The sequence below is a fragment of the Aythya marila genome, assembly GCF_965140915.1.
Source record: "Aythya marila genome assembly, chromosome: 7".
Classification (NCBI taxonomy): Eukaryota; Metazoa; Chordata; class Aves; order Anseriformes; family Anatidae; genus Aythya; species Aythya marila.
The window spans coordinates 13508836-13525235 of record NC_139048.1 but is presented as its reverse complement, the minus strand read 5'-3'; the positions used below and the strand labels follow the sequence as shown (position 1 = coordinate 13525235).

At 51.7% G+C, this 16400-nt stretch overlaps 1 protein-coding gene across 5 annotated transcripts in view; it reads left to right on the top strand.

Annotated features, from left to right (window-relative positions):
• The first annotated feature begins 553 nt into the window (after positions 1–553).
• SUFU (SUFU negative regulator of hedgehog signaling) overlaps positions 554–16400 on the top strand; it is an 83749-nt gene continuing 67902 nt past the window's right edge. For all 5 annotated transcript variants that reach the window (XM_082765149.1, XM_082765146.1, XM_082765147.1 and 2 more), the window contains exons 1-2: positions 554–827; positions 3065–3199. In XM_082765149.1, coding sequence (XP_082621275.1) covers positions 640–827; positions 3065–3199 — 323 coding nt within the window. In that variant the 5' untranslated portion in view covers positions 554–639. The remainder of the gene's footprint in view (positions 828–3064; positions 3200–16400) is intronic.

Below are 16400 nucleotides of genomic sequence, written 5' to 3'. Positions count from 1 at the left end.
CCTCACAGCCCCCCAGACCCCCTATCTCCTCTCACCGTCCCCCAGCTCCCTCCCCAGACCACATATCTCCCCTCACAACCCCCATTAGCCCCCCCATCTCCCCTCACAGCCCCCCTATCTCCCCTCACAGTCCCCCAGCTCCCCCCACAGACCCCATATCTCCCCTCACAGCCCCCATTAGCCCCCCCATCACCCCTCACATCCCCCCTATCTCCCCTCACAGCCCCCCCAGACCCCCTATTTCCCCTCACAGACCCCCTATCTTCCCTCACAGCCCCCTTCAGACCCCCTATCTCCCCTCACACCCCCCCAGCCCCCCTATCTCCCCTCACACCCCCCTATCTCCCCCCACCCCCCCCACCAGGGGTCGCGCTCTCAGCGCGCCGCACCGGAGCCGTGAGGGCGGTGAGGAGGGGCGGGGCGAGGCGGGGCCTCCCTCAGCGCCGCGCGCCGCCATTGGCGGCCCCCACCTGTCAATCCCCGTCTCCATGGCAACCTCGGGCCCCGCCCCCTTCCCCCCTCCTCCTCCCTCAGCGCCGCGCCGCGCAGCGCCGCTTGGGCCGGGCCGGGCCGGGCCGGGGGAAGCGAAGCGGATCCGGAGCCGATCCGGAGCGGATCCGGAGCAGCTCAGGCGCCGCCATGGAGGGCGTGCGGCCTGCTGGGGGTGCCCCCGCGGCAGGGCCGGGCTCTGGTGCGGGGTCCGGGTCCGGTTCGGGCTCGTTTCCATCGCTCTTCCCGCCGGGGCTGCACGGGATCTATGGGGAGTGCCGCCGCCTCTACCCCGAGCAGCCCAACCCGCTGCAGGTCACCGCCATCCTCAAGTACTGGTCAGTGCCCGGGGGGGTTTTTGGGGGGCTCTGGAGGGGTTTTGGGGGGCTGGGAGGGGATTTGCGGGGGTTAGGGGGGGAGTAGTGGGGTTAAGGGGGGGTATTGGGGGCTGGGAGGGGGATATTGGGGTCGTGGGGGGAGTTGTGGGGTCTGAGGGGGATATTGGGGTCTGGGGGGGATATGGGGGGATATTTGGGGTCTTGGGGGGAAGTAGTGGGGCTAAGGGGGGGGGTATTGGGGTCTGGGAGGGGGATACTGGGGACCTGGGGGTAGTAGTGGGGTCTGAGGGGGGATATGGGGGAATATTGGGGTCTGGGGGGGGGAGTTGGGGGATATTGGGGTCTGGGGGGGATTTGGGGGGAGTAGTGGGGTCTGAGGGGGGATATGGAGGGATATTGGGGTCTGGGGGGAGATATGGGGGGATATTTGGGATCTGGGGGGAGAGTAGTGGGGTCTGAGGGGGGATATGGGGAGATATTGGGGTCTGGGTGGGGGAGTAGTGGGGTCTCAGGGGGGACATTGGGGTCTGGGGGGAGGAGTGGGGTCTGAGGGGGATTTTGGGGCTCTGGGGGGAATATTGGGGTCTGGGGGGGAGTAGTGGGGTCTGAAGGGGGACATTGGGGTATTGGGGGGGGACGTAGGGGGACATTGGGGTCTGGGGGGAGTAGTGGGGTCTGACGGGGGACATTGGGGTATTGAGGGGAATATCGGAGTGTTGGGGGAGCGGAGGAGGCAGGGGGGAGCTGTGGGGTCGTGGGGGAAGTTGTGGGGTGAGAGGGGTGTTGAGGAAAGGAGTGGGGCTGGGAGGGGGCAGCAGGGGGGGTGCAGGGGGTTGGGGAGCAGGAAGAGCTTTGAGGGATTTGGGGGAGCAAGGAGAGGTGCAGGGGCTGCAGGCTGAGGCCTGGGGAGATGCCCAGGAAGGTTTGGGGGTGCTGTGGGGTGCCGCAGGGCAGCATGCTGGGTGTCAGGGAGGTGTGGGCATAGAGGCAGCTCCAGGGGGACATGTTTTTGGGGTGACCCACAGCGAGAGATGGGGCTGGTGAGGGCAGGGTGTGGGGAAGGGAGCGTGTTTCCCTCGCTGGGTCAGTTCCTCAGGGGGCTGCAGCTTCTCCTTCTGGCCAGGAGGCTCGGGCTCTGCCTTCTGACCCGGAGTTTGGGGCTCAGCCACGGCCGGGATTAATGGGATTGTGCCAGCCCCCGAGCCCAGTGCGTGCTGCGTGCCCCCATAAATCAAGGGAAAGCCTTGTTTGGGAAGAAACCTGGCCAGGGTTGCGTGGCATTTTTCATGAAACTCGTCTTTTTTTATATTTTCAACGCAATTTGCACGTCTTGGGAGAAGGTTTGTGATTGCTTTTCTCGCCGTGTTTCCCCTCTGCCCACGTTGGGTTCCTTGGGCAGAGACTTCAGCGCGCCCCGAGCACCAGCCAGGGGAAGGTGCCGCCCCGATGCAAACCCCGTTTTTCCCCCCCCGAGGCCGCACTTCTTGCTCCTGAACGAGCTCCATGAATAGAGAACGCGACGCATTTGTACCTGCAGCTTTGAAGTCGGGCTCTTCCTAATAAACTCCTCCGACGCTGCCAGCTCCTGGCGTGAACCCGCGCTGATAGGGAGATTGCGGCGGGAGTTTGTGCGAGAGCTGGCCCCAAAACTGGGTCAGCGCCTGTGTCAGCAGCCCTGGAGGAGCAATTCTGTCCCGTGTGCGCTCCTCCAGGCTCGGGGATGGTGCTGGCTGTTCCTGAGCTTCTGGGGGCTTCAAGGGTTTGCACGTAGGGCAGAGGGTGAGATGCTTAAGGGTTTGTCCTTTTGTCAAAGCACCTGTGCTCCCACGTGAGTCAGGAAAGAACAGCGATGCTCTTTTCAATGGGGTAGGTGCCTCTGGCCCACGTTAGGAGCTTGCAGCGCAGATACAGCTCCTGCTCCTTTACCCGGAGAGTTTTCTGGTGTTCTTTGCTTTGCGGAAGTTTCAATACGATTTTCCAGAGGGCTTCGTGCTTTAATGGTAAAAACACTGTAGTATTTTTGCACGCATGCACTTTGCCTTCCCGTGCTCCATGCTTCCTGGACTTAACCCAACCTTCCTCTTCATTTTTTTTTGGAGGTAACTGGACCGTGCTAAACTTATCTCTAGCTGTGATTTGGGGCAGGACCATCTACAGCCCCTTGTAGAACCCGTGGAGACATCCCACTTGCCTTGAATAACCTGATTTACCTGAGAACCTTTTTGTTTTTAACGCAGGCTGGGGGGACCTGATCCTCTGGACTACGTTAGCATGTACAGGAACGTGGGCAACCCGGCGCTGAACGTCCCTGAGCACTGGCACTACGTCAGCTTCGGCCTGAGTGACTTGTACGGAGACAACCGAGTGCACGAGTAAGCATCACCCGCGTCCTCTTGCTCTGCGTTGTGTTCTGTGTCACGTCGGGGGGAGTGAAAGTAGAACCTTGTCCTGCTGTCTGTGTTATTTGAACTGCTGTTTTTCTGGGGGGTAACGTGTGCCACAGAAATTCTTCTTGCTGCAGAAGAATTTCTGTGTTCCTCTCTTCGAGCTCTGCGTGCGATATATGTCCTTGTTAGTGGTGTAAGTTGAGCGATTTGTGGTTTTGGTTGTTGTTTGGTTTTGTTTTTAACTCCCAGGGAAACTTTTTTTTAGCTGAATGTCCCGTGTTTTTCCCCCTTGATAGTCTGCTGGGCTCACACGCTTCCATCCCGGCTCCTCCCTGTGCATGTTAAATGCCTTCCTCTGGAAAACTGCTGTCAGGGCATTTTTCCTGGTGCTGGCACGGCAGCGTTACTGTCAGCAAGGGGACTGCCACCCAAGTGCCTGCTGCGTGAAGTGCGAATCCGTCCTAACAGAAGTATGAAACAGTTGGCTGAGTTTCTTCTCTGCAGCAATGATTACCTTGGGTTGTTGGTGCGGGCAGTCTTTAGGAGGTGTTTCGTGTTAGATGGGGCAAGTAGCATGATCTAATCTCGGTATTGTCTTGCTGTCACCGACTTTGCTCCTTAACTGCAGGTAAAATAAGCAGTCACCCAGCTTTCACAGTCCTGGGGCTCTGAACACGGATTGTTTTTAACCAGAAAAAAAAAGAAAGGGCAGATTGCTGCTGCTGTTCAGTGAAACTCTTGTGCTGTTTCATCGTCGCGGGCTACATATCCCTGATGACTGGCGCAGCAGAAGCCCTGATTTGTTCATCCCAGCTTTTCCTCCTCTGTTTGTCTTGGTTGAGTTTCAGCCAGCAGTCTTTATGGGTTTTGTTTCACCCAGGTGCTTCTCTTGCAACAGCGGCAGTTGAGCAGTTTCTTTAACCTTACCCACGTCCTCGAGGTGGTTCCTTCTGTTTGTGGAGACAGAGCTGGTTTTCAGAAGTCTCTTTTCAGAGTGGAGTTTACACAGACTCAGTGTCACCCAGACCTGCCTGGGGCGTTTTGACCAACACATCTGGCAGCAAACCCCATTCATGAGGTGCTGGGGCAGGGACAGGGTAGGGCAAATAAAAGGTGGAAGAAACAAAAAAGGAGTTTAAAGGTTTCCTTCCCTTGCTTTCACAAGAGACCCAGCCATGGACACACAGGCCTTCACACGATGCCTTTGTTCTCAAATCACGAGATTTCATCTTTGCCGCTGAAAAAACGGGGTTGCCAAGATTAGGCAACCTGTGTTTTCCAGCCTCCTTCTGCTGGAGGTTAATTTTGGAGGGAGTAAGTGCTGCGCTGGCTTCTTCTTTTTGGTGGCCTGCCAGCCCGAGGCTTTCTCCTGGTGAGAGTGTTCTCCTCGACCACACTCAAGCCCGGTGGGTTTGGGAGAGAGCAGCGGGAGGACGTGGGGGTCCCAGCCGAAGACACGAAGGGTGAGGAATGGCTTTGATGTGCTTGTATGAGGGAAGAAGCAAATTGTGTAAGGACAAAAACCTCGGCATCTCTCAAACACTGAGCGTGAAGTGATCAGCGGGTAGGTGAGCACTGGGGACGGGCAGGGGGAAGGAGCTCAGCCACACCAGTTCTGTTCCCTGCTCCCAAAACACGACTGCCACGTGGACTGCACGGCTCCGGACTGGCACTTTGTGTGCTCAAGAAGCTCTCATTATCCAGGAGGGAGTGAGGAAGCCCCTATTTATGGTCTCTGCCACTCAAAGCACTTTGAAATTCTGCTGTCCCAAAGCATCCTGCGGGACGGCTGGCAGGAGAGCGGGGCGACAGGGCTGTTGTTTAAATTTTGGGAAGATTTCTTGTAAAGCTGGCGTGGCACTGAACTCCACTCACTGGCCAGCAGAGACAGCTGCTGGTCTGTGGCTTTTGGTTTGTTTTCCGACTCTTGCTGCAAGGAGCACAGGGCTGGACCTGCCCGCGACAGCGAGGTTGCGGCGATAGAGGCGTGTGTCCCTCACCTCGCTGCTTTTCATCCTTTTGGAGGACAAATATCACTGCCAAGGACCCTTTTAATCTCCCCACTTGACTTTGGGTAACACCTGGCTTATTTCTCGTGGACCTCTTCTGGTGATAGGGGACAATCTGAACCAATTATATTCTAGTACTAAATGAGAAGGGCTTTTTGATGATTTTTTGAGCGATGCAGGGCTGAGCTGAAGGCCCCTATATTTTTATTTATAATGGGATAGCAACCAGATGTAGCGCGTAACGTGAAAATGTTGACTTGAATTTATATTTTTTAATAAGAACCTGAAAAGCCTGAAGTGGAGCTCTCCCTGTGCCTCCTCGTTGACAGATTTATTTTCAGCTAAAACAGCACCGCTTCCTGCTCTGCTTCAATACCAGCCCCGTGCACGCAGAATAACGGGGAAGAGATCTCAGAATTTCAAACAGGGGAAACCCTTTTTCATTTAAAAACACTGAGTGCTTCACGGCATAATGGCAACCACGACACAGCTGTGCGGGGCTGATGGTGCTCAAAATCCAAAATCCTGACGTCAGGGCGGCGTTAGGGAGCCGCAGGCCTTGCAGGGGGATTGCCAAGCCCCTCGCCTGGCAGTAAGTCCCTCCAGTGGAGCGTGCTGCACCACTCGAGTGGCAGCAGAAGACCTTCTGGGATGTTTTAGCAAGTTAATTGCCATTTCCAGCTTTTTCTGTCTACTTTAAAATCCAACCGGATGGGTAACTGCTTGAACTTAGCGAGCAGGGTTAGAGTAAAGCCTTGTGCTTCTTTTTTTGACTGCTCTTGCTTTCTGAAAGAGAAATCATTCACTGCAGCAATGAATGAGTGCACAGGGTGTGAACATGTGGCCATGGGATGGGTTCAACTCCCTCTTCCATCCTGCAGGGGACACATCCCCGTGCAGAGAAGTTGCTCCTGTAGCTCCCCGAGCGCTCACCCTTTTTGTTAGGTTCACAAGTGCCTGGGAAATGAAGCTCGTGATGCCATTCCTGAGAACCTGGAAGAGTCTTGGGTGTATTCAAACTGCAAGGCTGTCACTCAGAGCCAGGGCAGGAAGCAAAACTTCAATTACGGCTGGGTTACGAGATAAGGTTTGTACGCGGGGCCTGCCCACATCCCCAGAAGAAACACACCAACCGCGTTTTGATGTTCAGCCTTTTATGTAAATGCCAATAATTGGGTTTCCCAACCTACACAAACTTCACGTCGACGAGGGTTTGTTTTTTTCTCCTCTCTCCTTTTTCGTGGCAGCCTGCCAGGGGGCTGAGTGCAGCACCGGGATAACGGGGTGGCTCCGTGGGTGGTGCCTCCCCGTGAAAGGTGAGGGTAAGCGTGAGCCCTTCACCATCTCCCCGTCCAGCTTGTGCTCCGCTGCCTCGTGTAGCTCCTCTGAATGACCCGGGCTTGTAAAAGGGCAAGGATGCTTGTTAGAGCCGGGAGGAAGAAAAAAAAGGAGCGCCAAACTGGATCAGGTAACAAACGCAAGGCTTGCGGAGGGGTGGATGTTTTCTGGAAGGCTTTTTCTGAGGCTGAAAGGAGGCTGAAAAGAGTATTTAGAAAATAGCCTAGAAGTTGGAACGAGCGCTCTCTTTCTTTCGAGTGCACGCTGGCTTCTCTTTTGAGCCCGCATGAATGTAGGATGGAGTGGTGCTGACAGCTGTCACTTTAGTGGCCTCTCAGTTCTGCAGCCTTTCATAAATTTAAAAGCTCGCTGCCCTCCGCTTGCCAGCCTTTAGCCTTAAATTTTGGTGTTTAATGGGTCCCTAAGTGCTTTCTAAGCCACAAGCCTGAAGCAGCGCTGAAATATTACACCGAACTCCAAGGTGACAGGGAGCTCTTTCTAAAAGCCGGGGACGACTCTGCCCTCCTTTGTCTTCACCAAAATGCAGTAAAACAAAGAGCCTCTGAGGAGACAGTAAATTAGAGGTGGATGGCGGTGGTTGTTACGGATCAATATTTCGGAGGAGATTTTGAAACAGCACTGATAGAAAACAGGATGCAAGTGGAGAAGCGAAAGATCGAACCGGTCTGGGAGCCAAGCATGAAATTCCAGGAAAATTATGAAAACCCCGAAGTTTTCTTCCATCTTTTGTGGTGTCCAGTTTCTTGCCAGCATGGGATTGAAGCATGCTTGATGCAGGAGACCCTCAGGAGCACTTCTTTTGAGATACCAGCATGGAGGTGGCAGCCCCTCCTCGTCCTCACCTTGCTGCACTCGGCTGCTAGCTCTGAAGCCAGGTGACGCCGACTCCTTGGTACCACTTCGGGGTGTGGATAGGGAAGCGAGGTTGAGTTTGGGGACAGATCTTCAAGTTGAGGGCCTTCTGGGAACTGTTGCTGGAGAATAGAGCCCCTGCTAGAGGGAATGGCATGGGCACGGACATCGGTAAGCCTGAATTTAGGAAGGAGGTGCCAGAGCTAAGTCTGGAGGAGGGAGAGTTCAAGATGAGTGCTCAACCTTCCTTTTCTTACTCGTTCTGTTCATCCGGCAGAGGCTGACCCCAAATGTGGTGCTTATTTTTCTGATCAGTCTTCCTTCTGAGGCAGAGAGGAGAGGAAATGTTGTGGCAGCTCTTTCCGACGTGTGTTCTCTGGTGTCTAGAAATGCAGTTGTGCTTCTTCCAGCAGGCATCGTGGCACTTGTGGGTCCATCTCTTCTGTCTGCTTGGTCTGGGGACGCCTCATCCTTTGCAGAGCTTTGAATTGCCCAACAAGTTCAAAAATGGGGACATTTTAAAGACCCACAAGCGTGACGTAACATTCAATTCCGCGTTTCCCCAGCAGAAACCATCTCAACCAAGCGTCGTGCCCACTTCCACACCCCGCTGGTGGTGTCCCCGATGGCTGGGGCAGCGCACCGGGACTAGGCCTTGCGTTCCTCTGCTGGGGACAGACCTCCCTTGAAGCTACGGGCACCACGGGGAAACCTTTTTTTCCCCTCCTCCCAGGCAGAGAGTGCACTTGGCTTCCAAATATCATTTGCTGGAGGCATTTAGCACTGTTAATGACGTGGAGGATGGAGGCCACCTACGGAGAGGTCTGCTCCGTGTGCCTGCGGAGCTCGGGGGAACCAGAGCACGCCTGAGCTGTGCTAGGCTTGGAATTATTTTTTTGTGAAGCATCGAAGGAAATTCGTTTAATGTTTGCTGTAAAGTAGTTGAGTTTACAAGAAAGGCCTGTTTTCAATAAAAAAGGAAGAGATTGGATGTAAGTTTACAGCTGAGCGTTCCCGAAAGCAAGGCCGGCTTCCTGCTCGGTAGCGCATCTGCGCGTGCATCCTGGTAAGAGGAGCCTCTGCTGCCACGCAGGGCCGGGGCACGGCGTTCAAAGCAGGCGATTTCTGTTCTGTCAGCAGAAATGCATCTGCGAGCTCGGCGTATTTGGGGGGGAGTTGGCCCCAGCCAGGGCTCCCTTGCTGTCATCTGGCCGGACTGGAGCAGGGCGAGCTCGCGCGCGCTCCGCTCTCCCAGCGGGTTCAGCCTGCCGGGAGGAGGAGCGATGGGAGATCAAACCTGGGTCTTCCTCTGCGAGATTGCTCAGCTTGATAAAGATTGGCTTAGGATGTTCTAAAAAGCAGTAATTAAAAGATAGAGTTGGTTTTTGTCTTGGTGGGACACGAAGGTAAAAGCATTTCTTCGTCTGTGTGGCCGCTCCAGCTGTGAGATCAAAGGAAAGCTTTTTTTTTATTTTTTTTTATTTTTTTTATGCTTTTGCTTGCTGGAATAACAACACTAACAAAAATAAGGTTTAAAGAGATGCATCTGAATGCTGTTACTCAGACCTAATCCCTTTTTCCCCTCAATGCTGGGAGCGTGCCTTGCTAGCTGGTGCGGTGCTAGAGTAGTGTGTGTGCATCGCGGTGGGACGGTGGTTGCCAATTAGCAGATTTATTTTAAAATTTGAGCTATCAGCATTTCTCCCCCTCCCTCTCCCCCGAGCTGCAAACCCCACGGTGATTTACTAAACTCGTCTGCCTTTCTGCTGTCATCTCAATTTTGAATCGAGGCCCAATAGGCAGTGACACCAGGCGAACAAAGGAGGGCTGTAAATCTTTGGTGGTCTCCCATTCACATGGTATTCCCTCCCCTGGACAAAGGGGTGGCGAGGGCTCCGGGTGCCACGCTGCCTCCAAGGGATGGTAAACAAGGGATGGATGGCTTGGGGGAGGCGTTTGTGATCAGTTGACAAAGCTGATTCGGGTAGCTGGGATGCCACCTGACAAAGAGGCCTGAGGTTTAAAGAGAGATTCTGCTGGGGCTGTTGAGAACAAAAAAGGAGAGGGGAAAAAAAAGCCCAGAAAAGTGTTTTTTGCAGGATGTAACCAGGGTGGGAGGAGGTGAAGAGGGACTCGGCCATTCTTGGGGAGCTCTGATTTAAGCCCAGAGGGTAGAAACAAGGGAAGGAGGGAGGGAAGGGTGCACAGATGGCTCATTGTTTTGTCTAGCTCGGCATTCTTGCACTGCCCAAGCGAAGGGCGATTGTTTTAAAATCCCTTTTTGCAAGGGGAGCTGTTTGCTTTTCAGCTATCGCTCGTCCCTGAAGATGCAAACTGTAAACCAGAGGGGCTGGGCTTTGCCACCCCTGTGTTTCGGAGGGTCAGGGCACGGGGGCTTGCGGGGCAGCGAGGCATCACCCGTAGGGAAATGGGGAAAGAGATGCAGCAGCGGGGGAGAAGGATGCACACGGGGAAAGGGATGCACACAGGGGCTGATGGAAAGCAGCATCCACCCTGGAGAGCTGTACCAAGGGCTGAAACATGGCATAAACCTGGCACGTACCCGACCTGCAAAGATACCTGATGTACAACCCAGGTTTCTTGCAGTATTTAATTTATTTTTTATTTATTTTTTTGTAGCCCATGGCTCATTAGTCCGGAGAACCACGCGGCAAATTCTATACTGTTATTCTTTCTACCGGTGCAGCTCCTTCCCCCGCCTCCCCTGGGGATTGTTGTGGACTTTCTGGAGCGGGGGCCTTTTTTTGGCATGGTCGACAAAAATAAACCATAAAGGCTGCTGTTGTTATGAATAAGGCTCAACAGGGGAATTTCACCAGTAGAAGTACAGCAATATAATTATACTGGTAGACTAGTTCCAGTAAATTTCCTCATGAAGACAAGCCTTAAGTTGACATTTCCTAGCTAAGTTGAATCCATATGTATAACCTTATTACGCAGAAATAATGCGTCTCTGGGCCTTGAATTCCTTTTTACCCAGAAGAGTAGCACTGAGCAGAAAAGCAGAGAAGTCGATGTTCGAAGATGGATGGGGGATTTTCGGTAACAACGGCTGTGAGGAGTTGTATGCTGAACCCTTTTACTGAGTAGGTTATTTCTCAGAGTGATCGGGAGTTTTCTTTTCCCTGGAATTACGGCTCAGCCCCCAAGGGTCTTTCCCTACCTGTTGAGTGGGTGAAGACTTCTTGCGGTGCTCATCAGTGTATTTTTGAATGCACCCTTTGCAATGAAAAACCACTAGATAACAGCTTGGCAAGTAGAGAGGCATTGTCTTGATTTCTGCAGCTAATGAAGTGAAAGCTCAGGGACTGCATCCCAGATCCAGCAGGACACACAGGTGTCCAAGCTCTGGTTGAAATCTGGAGTTCAGGCTCCTCACAGCTCTGAATGCCTATTGTGCCTTGAGCTGTTTTATCGTGCAGCTGAGAACTTAATTGTGCCAATGTCCTAAAAATGTGGTAAAGGGTCTGCTGAACTTCTTTCCTGCCTTTTTCTTTTTACCTATGCTCTTTAGCCAGCAGGAAGGTAATGGGAGACACCATTATAAACAGTGTTCATGTTCCACATAACCTGTTAGAGCCCCAGACCTTTAGGCAATGCTGCAAACAACTAGCTGTAGCTGTCAGCGGAGCTTCTAACTTTGGGTTTTTCTCTTATTCTTTCCACTCTCCCATCCTGCTTTTGAAAGCCGCTTTTGTTATGCGAATGGATTCCTCCCAGCAGCTGCAGAACTTTCCGCAGTAGGAGCTAGGAAGGAGCCAGCAGACAGCACAAGGAAAGTCGGTGCCCTTTCCCCAGCTGCTCACCAAGCACAGCGACGCTGCCCTCCCAGCCACGCTGGCCCTTTGCTTACGTCCTTTTGGCTGGCAGGGTTGCAGCCAAGCCCTTAGGTGAAGTTTGAGATGTTTGAAGCTTTTTTTATTTTATTTATTTATTGTGAAGCTCTTCTGGCTGGGAGGTGGGAGGCCTGGGTGGCTCCGCAGGGAGCCCCCGAGCTAAAAAGCGTGGCCAGGCCTCTAGTTGCTTGATTTCATAAGACTTTATTTATTTGTTTCCGAATATGTGTTTTGGGAAATGTAAGGATGAAACGATTTGGTCTTGTCAATTTGATCGTGACCGTAGCAGGAGATCAAACCGTCGCCAACTGGTGCAGCTACATCTTTGTGCCATAAAACAGAAAATAAAAGGAAAACTGCCCTCATGCGGACGTCTTTTTTTGCTGGGGTAAAGGGTGACGTATTCCATGCAGCCTCCTGTTTCATATTTTGGTGCCTTACTCATTTCCCACTTTCGGCATTTGTCCATGCTGTGCAGAATGTGGAGTTAATTTCCCAGCTTTGCTGTGACCTTTACAGCTGGAATATACAGGCATTTGCTATATGATGTGTGTCACATTACCATCTGAAGTGGGGAAGCAGCGTTGCTTTCCATCTGAGCATCAAATTCCTGAGTAACTCGTCGGGGATGGCAGGATGTTTGCAGTAGGCAGGGGACTCAAACCTAGATCACCCGGATGCCGTTTTACGACTGCGAGGGTATTTATTCTGCAGCTTCTTGACGTAGTGTCAGTAACGAAGCAGATAACTTTGGCACAGACAGGGCCATTTGCCCTTAATCTCCAAGCATACATTCATACACGTACAACATAAAACGCTCTGGCACTCTCCAGAACGGGAGGATAATGCTTCCAAGCCTCTCGAGCTCAAAGGGATTAACCCCCAGCAGCTAAGCAGGATCCTAGCCTTCTTCCAGATACCACTACTTCCGTGGCACGGACAGCTGAACCTCAAAGCAGCAACCCCTAAATTGCCTTAATTTGGCAATTTAGCCCATTAAAGTGCCCTGAAAGCTGCTGGTGGTTTACTTTGACACGCAGGGCTGGAGGCAGCACGGTTCTGGAGCTGGTTCACACGTGGGTGGGCAGGAGCCAAGCACAAGAACCACTTCTCTCAGAGTGAGTTTGACTTGTGTGTTTGTGAATTATCAGCTGCGAGTCCTGTCAGCTCGGGTATGGACACGGCACCAGCAGTAAAAGTTTATACCTGTGCTCTTGGCCATAATGCTCTGTAGGATCGCTTGGGTTGGAAGAAACCTCTGGCAGTCTCTGGTTAATGCCAGATCAGAGGGCGGCTTCCCCAGCCTCTCTGGATCCTGTGCCAGGGTCTGACAGCTATCGTGAGGGGGAGAAAGAAAACCAAGCAACTTCCTGATGTATATAATACAAATTTCCAATGACTTTAGTTATTTTGCTGCGATTCTCAGAAGGGCCTGGCGCTGTCCGTGCTCCATTTTAATGTCACTCGTGCTCCTGGTGCTTCTCTCATGCCTGAATGATTATGATTTAGGGGTCTCCAAACTGGCCTGTCTGTCAGCAAGGCAAAGTACACACAATTTCTGTGCTGCAGGTATCTAAAGCCACTGGAAAACCGTCCTGTTATCGTGTGATGCAAGTGCCACTGCCACAAGGCAGTCTGGCTGCAGGGTTAGGTGTAGTGTGGACTTGACACTGTGGTCTGGAGGATCAGAGGAGAAATCTGGAAATCTGGTGTATCAGTATTCACTGTTTGCAGAAACTGAAAAAAAAAAAAAAAAAAAAAAAAAAAATCTTCAGCCTTCAGGGACGAGATTGTTACCAGCTGAGTTTTGAATAAGCTGAATGGTAAAATGTGTGGAATCAGTGTTGTGGATGTGTGAGTGAAACTTCGACTGAAGTATTTTCTTTCCCTTCTCCATAGTATCATTGCTGAATGGGAGGTCAGTGAAGCAGAGCTCCGCTTTCGTACTGGCCAGTAGCACAAATTCACAAATTTCACTCAGGTCTGTCTGAATTGGATTTTTCTGAGGGGATCCTACGTGAGTGTTTCAGCGAGCTGAGAAACCTGCCTCCACCGAGCTGCGGAGGGAGCGCCTCTGCATCTGGTTGGATTTAGATGTTGGACTAATTCTCTCAAAACAATTTCTGTTGCTGTTTCTAGAAAGGTTTTCCATTTGCTTGATGGCAAACACATTTGACGCGACATTCTGCAAGAGCGAGCTCTCAGCAACAGCTTCGGGCCCAGCCATAGGCCGCGTGTCACCGTCACCCCGATTTTACCTCAGAAATCTTTGGGCATGTGTTCTTTTGGCATCCGTCATTTTCCCTGCTTGTTTGTGAAGCATTTTTTTTAAATAAACCAGGGTAGAAGTGAGTCCAGCAAGACTGTGTGTGTGCGGGTTCGGGGCAGTGAGAGCTCGTGGAATTTCCTGCCGAGCGCTCTGAAGAGATAACCATCTGACAGCCAGATAACCGCTCCCTGCTCTCTCAGATGGTTTTACGTTTTTCCTCAAAACTGATGCTTTTCTCAAGGCCGAGAGACAATCCAGGAGATTACATGACTAAGCAGGTGCGTTTTAGCTGAAACAACTCTTCTGGAGAGCTTTTAAGCCTTTGGTGTAGGGGGGCTGCTGCACTTTCATACGAAATATTTTGAGCGGAGCGCCTCAGCGTGCCGTCGGGGCTCTCAAACGAGCCTTTTGCGTTGTTTGACAGCTGTACTAAAAACAACCATTTCCTGTTGGGCAAGATGCTGGACATACGAGGTAGGGTCACTTTAATTTTATTTTTCCCGTTAACTTCTGGAATCTGCAAACGATTTGCTCATGGGGGTAGGACATTGTGTGAGGCGCCTGGAGTCTGAAGGCAGAAGGCTGGCTCGGAGTAAACTTGTTAGGGGCACATCGGCTCTTGCCCAACATCCTGCCCTGGAGATGGAGACGGGGAGGTGTTGAACTCAGACGGCCCTGCCAGCCTGCTCAGGGCTTTGCCTTGGTTTTTAGCCAGGAGACCACCCTTTGTGTGACTTGTTTGCAACCAGATGGGAGCAGGGGGAGGGAATGGCGCACATCTTGATTTTTCTCAGAGAGGACTGGTGAAGTCTGTCAGGTCAGACAGTGCCCTGATGCTTCTTGCTACAGCAGCCCTCCCTGTTGCTAATAGCAGTATCCTTGCTAGCTGATAGCCCCCTGGGATGGTTAATAGCTGTGCAGTCCTCAAACTGGAGCAAAACCTAGGCCTTGCAGGACTTTGGCCTCACCAAGCAGAGTTGTGGCCCTGCCTGCCAGCTCGGCTTTAATTGATTTCTCGAACTAATCAGGTGTCCCAGTACTGCTGCTGGGAGCTATGGATTAACAATTACTGGCGCTTCTTTCTTTGAGGCAGAATTAAGACTGCCTTATGATGGAAATAACAGCAGCTCCTGCTGCTGCCAGAGCTGGAAATGCAGCGATGCTTACTTCTGCAGCCTTCAAAACAACATCAGAGTGGCTCGCAAACAGCAGAGCAGGAAGCTTTGTCTTTGTGGAAGACACGAAGAAATGCAATTAAGGAGTCGATGCAAAAGGCAGCAGAAGGAATTTCACAAAAGTAGCAGGGACGGAGCTGAAAGCTGGAGCTGGGGTAAGTCAGCGTGGTGCCCTGCGAGCCTGCCCTCGCCTTGCTTCCAGAAGAAACCCACTTCATCTCACGGTGGTTGCTGGTAGTGGAGCTGTAACTCCTGAAAACGCACTCCTAACTATCCTCCAGTACCCTGAAAGAGCGTTCTTGTTGCTCCCTGGCTGAAATAAATGTAGTGAATGAAGGGCCAGCATTTCCCTACGTAAACTCCCATTTTCGGGGACTGGTACATCTAATATATTTATATACACATACTCTTCAACTCTCAAAAAAATAAACACCCAGTACACTCTGCTCCTTGTCCGGTGCTGCGGAGCTTTTAACAGCAGACATTCAGAAATGCTGCCATTTTGCACGGCAACAAAGCGAATCTTTTCTTCTTCCTTTGCAAAAGTGGGAAAGAAAATGCTTTGGCAAATTGCTTTGATTTAAACTGAAAAGCCTCTGGTTTTTAGAGCTGCTTTTAAAGCAAAAGGCTAGTTTGGCTTTTGATCCTCTTAAGCTGGGTTATTTGATGTGAAAAACGCCCTTGGTACTCCGCTGCGGAGGGGAGCAGCCTTTCAGCTCTCTGTGTGTGGCTTCAGGAGAGGGCTGGCAGCGCACGGGGTGGTGGGGGGCTCGAGGAGGCTGCCTGCACGGCTCTGTAAATAAAGGGGCCTCTTATTTCTTTGGATTCTTTTGCTGGAACTAAATATCATGATCAGTGAAACTCTTACCTCATTAAAGGAACAAGCCAGACGTCTTCAGCCCGTGTGCAGCGCTGCAATGTGGTCTGTTCTGCTGAGCTGATTTGCTAGCAGATAAAGAGTTTTAAACCGAAGAATGGCGTGTAATATATGACCTTGGCTTTCGAACGGTTTGTTTTTGTTCATGCGACAAAATAAGGTTTTGATATTAAATATAGGGGTGGATTTGACTTGGCAGATACCGGAGCCTGCCATTAGTGCTGTAGCCATAATATAAAACTATCTGATGTGTGCCAGTGGGCATGCAGCAAGCCAAGAATTTCTCCATCGATGTTTGTTTTTGTGAAAACTTACCCGGCTGCTTCAGAATGGGGTTGGCTGCAGAGGTGGTGCCCTCTCTTGTTGGAGGGGGCAAAGAATTGGCAGGCACAACACCATCCGTGCTGCCTCTTTGTAGTTAGTATCTCGAGTGTTTGGGCAAAATGAGGATTTTTTTTTTTTTTCCGTAGCGTTTTGGGGGTGTTCATAGAAAAACTGTTCAATCAAAAGTGCAGAGTTCAGCAGAAATCGGGCATAGACCAAACTATGCGAAGTATTCGGATCTGTTAGTACAGAAACTTAATGCTGTGTTGCAATTTTCAGTTTATGTACCTGGGGCTATGCGTGGATACAAAACGTGCGTTTTGAGGGCTCCTTCTCGCACACGTGCTGTCAGCACGTTGGTTGGGTTGGCACCGTCGTCTTCCTGTAGAGCTGAGACACTCCTCGAGTATTGTAACCGTGTTGAACAATAACTTAAAAATAAAATAAAAAAGGAAAAAAAAACA